Here is a 10,713-nt window from a genome sequence, read left to right on the forward strand (position 1 = left end):
CTTTGTATTTTCCACAGATTTACATAAATTCAAAAACAAAGTTAGAAAATTAGTAAAATGTGTCAGAAGATGAAAATGTAGCCAATGGTGTATTTATTTCAATATATAACTCTTTTGTTGTTTATAAATTTGATTTAGTTTATTTTCAGTAGATTTCCAGGTGGGATGACTCTGAAGAATTACTGTTGGTAGGTTCCTAGGAAGACAGTCTTGATATATTTTGTTTCTATTTTTCTAATTCACGAAGGATTTCCAGGTCTCTTTTATAATCAAATAAATTAACTAGCATATTAAAATGTGTCCATGAATATACCTTTTGACTCTCACAGCCTAAAGTAGTAAACCTGTAGCTTGTCAGTGCCTTATTTTAAATACAATTTAAGATGTCATAAAACTTAACGTTGCTAATGACATCATATGTAAAGATGGAACATGTTTAGGTACAAGGTATTTCAATTTTGATGTTATAACTAATCTAGTCCAAGCCCCAGCCTTCTCCAGGCCATCTTCTTTTGCTTAATTCTGTTCACCTCCCTATTTTCATTACCCTGAATAATTTGGGAGCCCACCTCTAGAAAGGACATTTTTCTGGCTCTCTGAAGTATCTTGGGACATTTGTGTATAGCCTTGAAGTTGTTGTACTCTTGCTATAATTTGATATGATGTTTGAGCAGAAAAAATACAGAGCTGATTATGAGCAGCGGAAAGATAAATACCACCTGGTAGTCGATGAGCCTAGACATCTGCTGGCTAAGATCGCAGGCGACCAGATCAGTCAGGTACTGTGATGGGGCCGCCTGGACGGCCAAGCAGGACTGTGCTCCAAGTTTCTCATGAGATGTCGTCCCGTCTGCTGCAAGGATGTCATAGGTTCTGCCTATGATATTGGGATGTTCTGTTCCAAATTATCTGTCTAGCCACCCAAAGAGCCCACGAGCTCTTTGAGTGTGCCAGTCCATGCTCTGTGTCCTCACGTGTGCTGTGGTGAACATGAGATGCACAGCTGGGTCCTCACACCCTTCATCCTTCAGGAGGGCCTGTGTGTAAACTGCAGTTGTAAAGTGCGAATTAAGGTGCAAACGCAGAAACAAAGAAACAAATTAACGGAGGGAAAGAAGACAGAACTCCTTACTGTGTTTTCCTATTTCAATGATGTCACCTTTTCTATAAGGCAATTTTGGTGGGACTGGCTCTATTATTCCCCATTCACAAGGGCTGTGGATGGTCAACTGCAAATATCACGTCACCCTGCTTGGCATTTTAATGCATTTGGTTGTCTTCACCCACACATACACGTGAGAGCACAAAGTGTGTGTGCCTACATCTCTTCACTCAGAGGTGATCAGGATATAGAGCTATGTTCTTTTCCGTCTTCACAAGTCTCTTTTGTGCTTCACCGCTCTTTGCATGAACAGAGAAAATATAAATCTAGTGCCAAGATGCTTCTGAAACAAGGATGTAATGAAATTCTGCGTCCAGATATGTTGACTGCCCTCTACAACACACACATGTGGAGCCAGGTAATGTCTGACGTGATGCGAAGAAGAGATTTAGAAGCCTTGGGGGCATTCACTTCTAGGCTTCCCCTGATTTCCTTCCGTGGCCCCCTGACCAAGCTGGTTTCACATGACAAAGCTGCATAAATATTCACTGCCTGTAAATGAACTCTGGATGTGGCCAAGTGTGGTGCTGTAGCAGCCAACATCTGTAGGTCTTCTGACACTTTTGGAATTCCAAGTAATATTAACTGAGAGTATTTCAAAGTTTTTCAAACTCTTCCAAATTGGTATAACTTTATGTTTTTCAATATTTGCCCCAAAGAAGTAGATTTCTTAGAGATTGAGGATGTTAAGTAAATTTGACAGTATTTAAAAGATGTGACTATTTAATGTTTTCATCTAATGTGTCCATTGCTCAATAATGACTACACTGTACCATTTTGGAGAGATGAGGATGACAGCGCAGCTCTTTGAATATTGTGCATATTCATGGCCCCTCTTGAGTTTGATGCTGAATTTGCTAGGTTATTTCCAGCACATCAGTCCTCACACACCCTTGTTAACAGCACTGCTGATCACCTTGCCTTCCTACAAGGTCAACTGAAGCACACACCACCACCTTCCCGTCATACGCTGGAAGGTAAATTTGAAGCAGCAAGAGACATTGATAATTGCTTAACTACCAGATACGATGTTAATAAAAGGCCATTGTTCCCACACGCAAAGAAAGTTTTTAATCAGGCTTTTGTATTAGCAACTTGTTTTATCACTTTAGTTTGACATCAGATCAACACGTAAAATGAGGAGGATGAGGTCTTCCTATGAACATTCTGTTTGCCTGAACTTTCACCTTGGTCCAGATATGATCATCAGATAGTTGTGCATGGAATTTTGCTGTGCTCTCTGTCTGTGCTGCTTGAAACCGCTTATGTGCATGAAAAAAAAAATCATGACTTGAAAATTTCAAAAATGAATGTCTTTAAAAATAACTACTTCAAAGTGTATATATTCATTTTTTTATCTGTTCCATCTTTGATATGGAAACATACTTAAGAGATCATATATATTCGATGTAGCATAATGTGAGCGAATCATTACTTGCCAGAGTCCAGAGAGCATGGGTCTAGTCCTGGCTCTGAGATTCACTCTATATTTGCCCTTAGCTCATACTCTTAACCTCTCTGGGCCTCAGTTTCCACGTGGATAAATTATATGGAAAATATTTATTATTATTATTATTATTTGCTCACTCTATTACACTATTGCTATCAAATACAGATTTATATAAACATTTCCAGTTAAGAAAGCATGGCATCATCCTGCACACCTATGGCTTATATAACAATCCTACTCTTTGCCGTGGGACTCTCAAGAGGAAAACTAGAGTCCCTGAAAGCCCTCTCTCCTACTTCAAGTTAACTTGTTCTTCTCCTCTACAATTTAGATCAAGTACAGGAAAAATTATGAAAAAACAAAGGACAAGTTTACCTCAGTTGTGGATACTCCAGAACACCTACGTACTACAAAAGTCAACAAACAAATTAGTGATGTAAGTACAAGAAACACTGAATGGATTTTTGGCCTTGCGGGGGCACTTGCAAATGTGGAGGGGCATTTTAGATGGCCACAATGTTTGGAAAAGTTTTTTTTTTTTTTTGGCTGCATTAGGTCTTTGTTGCTGCGCCCGGGCTTTCTCTAGTTGCAGTGAGCGGGGGCTACTCTTCGTTATGGTGTGCGGGCTTCTCACTGCGGTGGCTTCTCTTGTTGTGGAGCACGGGCTCTAGGTGCGCGGGCTTCAGTAGTTGCAGCACATGGGCTCAGTAGTTGTGGCGCGCGGGCTTGTGGGATCTTCCTGGACCAGGGATCGAACCTGTGTCCCCTACGTTTGCAGGCAGATTGTTAACCACTGCCCCACCAGGGAAGTCCCTGTTTGGAAGATTCTACTGCCATTTAGAGGGAGGGAGGCAGGGACAATAAGTGTCCTACTATGCTCAGGACTCTTCTTTTACAGTAAAGAATTGTTCCAACCAAATTGGCAGACACCCCATTGTAGAGGCACTGGAGCCTTAGCAGAAAGCATGAAAGCACCTGTTGAGTTTATGGAATTCTCTTTCCTTTATATACACTCAATGACAACAACAACAATGTTGCCTTTATATGTTTACATTATGTTGCAATGTCAATTGAGATACATAAAGTTGTCTCTTTCTGCCTTTTCATCTCCTTCAGATACTGTATAAGTTGGAATACAACAAGGCCAGACCCAGAGGCTACACCACAATCCACGACACCCCCATGTTGCTGCATGTCCAAAAGGTCAAAGATGAAGTCAGTGATGTAAGTTACTAGGACGGCTTTGCAGCCCCTCTCACTTTGGCCTCTTTGTAATGTGCTATAACAAACCCAGGTCCACTTATCTATTCCTGTGTAACAATCACTCTAAATGTAGTGGTTTGAGACAGGAGTCATGCTTTTTTGGCTCACAGTTCTGTGAGCTGAGTGGGCACAGTTGAGTGGATGCTCTACCCCACGCGCTACAGCTCAGGCAGGAAGGCTCACTCCCAGAGCTGGCGCCCGATCACGGCTGGGCTGGGAGCTCAGCCATTGTATAGACAGGAGCCCCTGTATGTGGCCTTCCCATGTGGTTTGGCCGTCTCACGGCAGAGTGGATGGGTTCTAAGAGGCTAGAGTAGAAGCTTCCAGACCAGTCTGAAAAATGCAGTGTGCCATAAACTCTATTAATACTCTCTAAGTTTTGTCTTGGCTAAGAGGAAAGGGTAGCCATTAAGTTCTAATACTCTGAATTTGAGGAGAAATTATATTCATATATTTTCATATATATAGCTAGATTCTATGGTGGAAAACTATCATAATATTGGTTAAAAATATATATATATAAATATATATATAAATATATATATATATATATTTTTTTTTCCCGGTACACGGGCCTCTCACTGTTGTGGCCTCTCCCATTGCGGAGCACAGGCTCCGGACGCACAGGCTCAGTGGCCATGGCTCACGGGCCCAGCCGCTCCGCGGCATGTGGGATCTTCCCGGACTGGGGCACGAACCCGTGTCCCCTGCATCGGCAGGCGGACTCTCAACCACTGCGCCACCAGGGAGGCCCTTAGATTAAATATTTTAATGGCTATATGGGCACCATAAAGAATAATGAAGGCAACTGTGGAATCCCTACCCCAAAGCCTTGACTGAGGCTGGCGCTCAGGAATTCTTTGGTAGCTAAACAAATGGGTTCACACTATTGACTCTAAGTTGCCAAGAAAAATGCTAAATACACCAGTGCACTGTTTATGAAGGCAGAAATGTATAAATCATTTAAAAAACATTCTTTATATTTTTTATGTTAAAATAAATTTTGACACTTTGGACATAAACGTCGGGTATTCATAAACATCCATAAGGTAGATCCCTTATGTGGAGCAGCCCATTCCCTCTCAGTGTAGAAAGATGAAGCAATTCTATATCCACTTCCCTAAATTTCTGATTGTAACAATAACCTGAGATGTTGATGAAAAATATGAATTTCCAAATCAGTCCCCCAAAGCTACTGATTTACTACATCTATGGTGAAGCACAGAAAATGGTGATTTTTATGACCAGGCAAGTTTAGTAAGCACTACTATGGCTTCCGTAGAACAGTTTTACTCAGTCACAGTAAGACCTAAGATCCTTCCCCAATAACTAGTGAGAAGTCCCAGGTGGAGTCCCAGGGCCCTGAAATTTAAAAGGAGCAAAAGTGGGTGAAGCTAGAAATTCCAGGCTAGACATGAAAATATGACCAGTTGGGCTCAAAGAGGCTAAACCTTCCCTTTTCTCCCCCTCCCATTCAAACCCACACATGCCCAAACTTACCAGCGATGGCTCTAGCAATGACAGTAGTGACGACAGCATTCATCCATCAGTTCATTCATTCATCAAATATTTATTGGGTTCCTAAGTGCCTGATGCTAGGAATGAGGTGATGAATGATACACAATCTTTGCCCGCAAGGGATTCAGCTCAATGGAAAGAATAGACAGATAAATAATTATAACACGACATGATAGCAGCTACAACTGTAGGGACATGGAAGAAGGGCAAGCCTGATCTCCCATCTGGGTGAGCCAATGGGGGAAGGCTTCTCTTCCATCAACAGTTTTCAAGATGTCCTGAACTCAGGAGTTTCTGATTTGGGGACAGGAAAACACACATGGATAGCTGTCCAGCTGCCCCTTTCAGCACAAGCTCAGAGGACATAAGTTCTATGGTGACACTGGTGAACATACACAATGTGTCCTGGGGAGTTGGTTTTAAGATCTGAGACAGGATGGTGCGTGTCACATAGCTGCACGGCTGCATCCCTTCTTCACAACAGACCGATTCAGTCTTAAGGAGTATCATGTACTATATTATGGTTTTAATTTCTTGTTTTTTAAGATACTTGTGGGCTGCTATAAAAAAAAAAAAATTGACCTGTGTTTCCTCCCACAGCTGAAATACAAAGAAGTTTACCAGAGAACTAAGTCCAACTGTACCATTGAGCCTGATGCTGTTCATATCAAAGCAGCCAAGGATGCCTACAAAGTCAACACCAATGTAAGTTCCAGAAACGTCCCCAAGCCTAAGAGGGGTTCATCAGCTTCTGTAGGGCACATGGCCTCTTTTGACATCTTTTCAAGTGATTGAGTTCTAATGAGTCCAGATCAAGGGTTGGACCCCAGAGCATGAGTGATAACACTGACCCCTAAATGCTGCCCATGGTTCTTACAGAGGACAGTGGGGAAGAGCAAGGACGGCCCACAGTTGTTATATCCCCTCAGCCTCCATGTTAGGATGCTGAAAAATGGGGGATTTAATTCTGAAATGAAGGTTACATTTTCGACAGTGTCTCCGGTCTCCATGTTCTTCTCCTGCCACAAACTCTAGAGCCTACTTCTCCTGAAAAAAAAAAAAAAAGAGAACACTTGAGCTGCTTGGTGCTGTCAGGAGTTGGCCTAGACCTTCCTCCTGTTCACATCTCCCTGCGCTGACTCATTTCTTTGTGATGGGGCATCTTAAAGCCTCAACCACAGAAACATTTTTGTGCATTTAAATGAGTATCGACTTCTTAAAATATATATAAATGGTTATATAATGAAATATTGTAAAACCCAACTAGTGCCTACTAGTGCTACAGAGAACTTATATTTATTAGGGCCAGCAAACTGAAATGCCCTTAGGGACTGGCAGGTATCGTACAGGTGTCCTGGGGATGGACAGAGGGATGGGTAGCAGGATTGATGTGGGACGAAGCAAATGCAGTAAAATGTACGTTGTAGAATCTAGGTGCTGGGTGTATGGGTATTCTCTGTAAGATTCATGCAACTCCTCATGCATCTGAAAATTTTCACAATAGAATGGGGAAAAGTTGGATCACTTTTTAACTTATAAAACATGTTTATCTTATTGCATACCAATTATACCTTGACCAAAAAAAGGAGAAAGAAAAAGAGTAAGGAAAGAAATGTGCCTCATGATGAGGGCTCTTCCCAAGGACACTCACTTCTGTGCCTCAGGTTCAGCCCGAGGCAGCCAGTTCTCCAGCTCAGATGCAAGTCTAGCAAGTCCACAAGCACCTCTGATGCCTGGCTGCCCAGGTTTGAAACCCAGCTCCACTGTTCACTAGCTGTCTCACCTGGGCAGCTTACTTAGCCCTTCTAGGCAGTTCCTCAGCTGCTGATTTTATATAGTTGTGGTAAAGAGTAAATGAGTTAATATCTATATATATATATAAAGCACTTTGAAAAGTGCCTGGAATGAAATAAATACTGCAAATGTTTAATACTTTTTTAAAAAGTCTGAATTTAGTTAGAAATTAAAAGTACTTGACTCTGAAAATGATTAGACTGCACTGGCAGAGTGAGTTTGAAGAATTGTTTCGCCAGGAGCCTTTAAAAATTTTAGCCCCTATTTTGAGGCCAAAGGGTCCCACAAGAGGACAACTTGAGTGGCCAACTAGTTGCATCCATTGTACAGAAATTTTACTTGGGGCTCTCTCTTACATAAAGAACCATGACTGGTTACATGTTAACATGCAAGATGAGTCCCTCTGTGCAACGTGTGTGGTTGTGAATTCAGGCCACTGAATGAAGTGACTTGTTTTTGTCTTGTTAAAAACAGCTGGATTACAAGAAGCAGTATGAAGCCAACAAAGCCCACTGGAGATGGACCCCTGACCGACCGGACTTCATCCAGGCCGCCAAGTCATCCCTACAGCAAAGCGATGTGAGATAAGAGAGGCAGTCAGAACTGCATGACATACCTGAGACAGAAAAATTTATCTTTATTCATAATAACCACTGTCACAGGTGTTAACCCTAGCTCATTTGAGATCCAAGAAGGACAGGAGGGTTGTAAGGTGTGGAAGGCAAGCTCAGGAAGCAGACCTGGCCACAGAGCCTGGTCTCCCATGGCTGGGCCCAAACACTAACGGCTCAGAGTCCTGAGGGAGGCAGGGGAGGGCCAGGAGGGCTTTGTCCTGGCCTCGGGGCTGGAAAGGAGGAGCCCAGCTTTCAGTGGGCCCAGCAGGAAGCCCCTGCCCCCATCCTGGTAGCAAATCCCCATAGTGCCCTTAAGAAGAGGACTCCCTACAAATTCAACCAAATACCGGCTTCCTCCTGTGCCTGTCACCCTTTCCCATCTTCCTCTGTCTTTCTTCTCTTACAGTTTGAATACAAGCTGGACCGGGAGTTCCTCAAAGGTTGCAAGCTTTCTGTCACTGATGATAAAGACATGGTGCTGGCCCTGAAGAATTCTATAATAGAAAGTGATGTAAGTATTCAGTCCCTTCCAAGAGGCCTAACCTCACTCAGGGCTGTCTTCTGCAGCCCAGTGCCCAGGGGCCCGCAGCACAGAGGAGGCTGCTGCCCACGTCGACACCAGTGACTTGGCAGAGCAGAGCGGCAGCAGTGGGAAGCTGTTACAGCCAGGTGGCCGCTCCTGATCTATACTGCACCTCAGGAAAATCCACACGCCGCAGTGGGGACTCTGAAGGCCTGTTTGGACTCTATAAGGAAACGTATTCATTTCTGTGGGGTCATACGCTTCCTATGCTTCCTGTGTTTCCTCATCTGGAAAGGAGGAATGATAATGCCTCCCAGGGTTTGCGGGAGGGTCCAATGACATATTTAAAAGTGCTGTGAACTAACGCTGTATGTATAAAGATTCATCGTAAGATTCATTCTGATTGTTATTAAATCCTCAACTTGCATGAGATAAAGAAAATCCTTTTTTGATATTTCCCAAGATTTCCAAACATGAGGTCTTTTACTGAGTTTAATGATTCTACTCTGTCAATGATGCTATTCTCCCAGCTCTATTTAGTAACTTGGGAGCTTAATAAAAATATGCAGGAGAGTCAGAGAAGCTGAAGAAATGCTTTTTTCATCCCTGCAGCTGAAATACAAACAGAAACATGTCAAGGAAAGAGGAAGCTACCATGCCGTGCCCGATACGCCTCAGATCCTCCTGGCAAAGACAGTCAGCAATCTGGTGTCCGAGGTAACCCTCCAGCACCCCACAGGCTTGCCTTCCGTCTTGGGCTGATGCCCCAGGCAGGCATTTAAACAAGCTCTCTGTGCTTTCCCTCAGAACAAGTACAAGCAGCATGTGAAGAAGCACTTGGCTCAGGGCTCATACACAACACTGCCGGAGACCCGGGACACTGTTCATGTCAAGGAAGTGACCAGGAACGTCAGTGATGTAAGTGACCAGCCCCAGGACTCTTGGCAGCAGCAGTGGCACTTTACCTTAGAATCCAGCAAAAGACTGTAAGCGGCATTTTTGCTTACACTTTCCTTTGCGTTACTTCACTCTTACCATCAGTACCTATATGTGAATTTTGAACGCTGGTTTAAAAGACAACTCAATATTTATTGGCTTTCCAATTACGGCAACTGTGGCAGATGTGGGTTTGGCCATAGAATGTATTATCTAGCAATATAAGATGTCACTAACCTAGTGGTAATAAAGGGAGGGAGCATTGATGGTAAAGATCAGCCTCTCCCATCATCTCCCCTCTCCTTAAACTGCTGAACAATTTTAGAGAAGTAAAGTCACCTCTTTGTATCTCAGTAATCTCTGCCCACTACATCCTTACGGATAATGCTTTAATAATCATGGTATTATATTTTATGAGCCCTGTGTGGTTCCATTTATTTTAAAAAGGTAGAAATGGTCAATGAAAGAGTTTAATTTGCTTGTCATCAGTTCTCCAAAGATTGGTGTGTGGTTTAATGACAGGTTCCAGGACAGAAATGACAGGGAAGAACTAGAGTATATATCAGAGACCCCAGTTCCAAAATGACACCAAAATGGAGAGCCACGGATTTTCCTCGAGATCTTCTCATAGTTCTTCAAGTAAAACAATTCTGTTCCTAGCTTCCTCTGCTCACATAAGTAATTCTGGCTCTTTTTAGACAAATTACAAGAAGAAGTTTGTCAAGGAGAAAGGAAAATCCAACTACTCCATCATGCTGGAGCCCCCAGAGGTGAAACACGCTATGGAGGTGGCCAAGAAGCAGAGTAATGTAAGTTTCTCCTCTCACTCTCGGGGGGCCACTTGAGCTGGTGGATCCCACATCGGTATATGCTGGGCTGGGTCCAGTGAGTGGTCACCCTAATTTCTATATCTGGTGGTCTAAAAAATACGGTAGTGGGGTTGATTTGGTTTTAATAAAAGGTTCCTTTCAGAAAGATAGCGTATCTCTCAAGTGAGCAAATGTTTTCTTTTTCCAAATAAAGGTCGCTTACAAAAAAGATGCTAAAGAAAACCTGCATTACACAACAGTGGCCGATCGGCCAGACATCAAGAAGGCCACGCAGGCAGCCAAACAGGCCAGCGAGGTAAGGGTGTGTTTAGAAGGCACCCAGTCCCAAGTGGTCACTGCAAACAAGTAGTTGGTGGTCACTGGCCACCTAGAACGTGGTGCCCATTCTGGTTTTCTTTGATGCAGGTGGAGTACAGAGCCAAGCACCGTAAGGAAGGCAGCCACGGGCTAAGCATGCTTGGGCGTCCAGACATTGAAATGGCCAAGAAGGCAGCCAAGCTGAGCAGCCAGGTAACACAGATGGGCGAGCAGCAGCTCTGATGTGAGGGGATGTTTAAAGACCTTGCAGGAAGAAGCGATTCCCAGAATGAAAGTGCGGTATCAGCAACCAGAGAGAGACTGCA

At 43.3% G+C, this 10,713-nt stretch overlaps 1 protein-coding gene across 1 annotated transcript in view; it reads left to right on the forward strand.

The window, feature by feature from the left end:
* The window catches only part of NEB (nebulin), a 240,272-nt gene that overhangs the window by 196,733 nt on the left and 32,826 nt on the right, over positions 1-10,713 (forward strand). The window contains exons 129-140 of the mRNA XM_073807710.1: positions 675-779; positions 1,416-1,520; positions 2,944-3,048; positions 3,729-3,836; positions 5,994-6,098; positions 7,662-7,766; positions 8,208-8,312; positions 8,937-9,041; positions 9,132-9,242; positions 9,959-10,069; positions 10,284-10,385; positions 10,496-10,600. Of these exons, the coding sequence (XP_073663811.1) occupies positions 675-779; positions 1,416-1,520; positions 2,944-3,048; positions 3,729-3,836; positions 5,994-6,098; positions 7,662-7,766; positions 8,208-8,312; positions 8,937-9,041; positions 9,132-9,242; positions 9,959-10,069; positions 10,284-10,385; positions 10,496-10,600 (1,272 nt within the window). The remainder of the gene's footprint in view (positions 1-674; positions 780-1,415; positions 1,521-2,943; positions 3,049-3,728; positions 3,837-5,993; positions 6,099-7,661; positions 7,767-8,207; positions 8,313-8,936; positions 9,042-9,131; positions 9,243-9,958; positions 10,070-10,283; positions 10,386-10,495; positions 10,601-10,713) is intronic.

Source organism: Tursiops truncatus, chromosome 7 (assembly GCF_011762595.2).
Source record: "Tursiops truncatus isolate mTurTru1 chromosome 7, mTurTru1.mat.Y, whole genome shotgun sequence".
Taxonomy (NCBI): Eukaryota; Metazoa; Chordata; class Mammalia; order Artiodactyla; family Delphinidae; genus Tursiops; species Tursiops truncatus.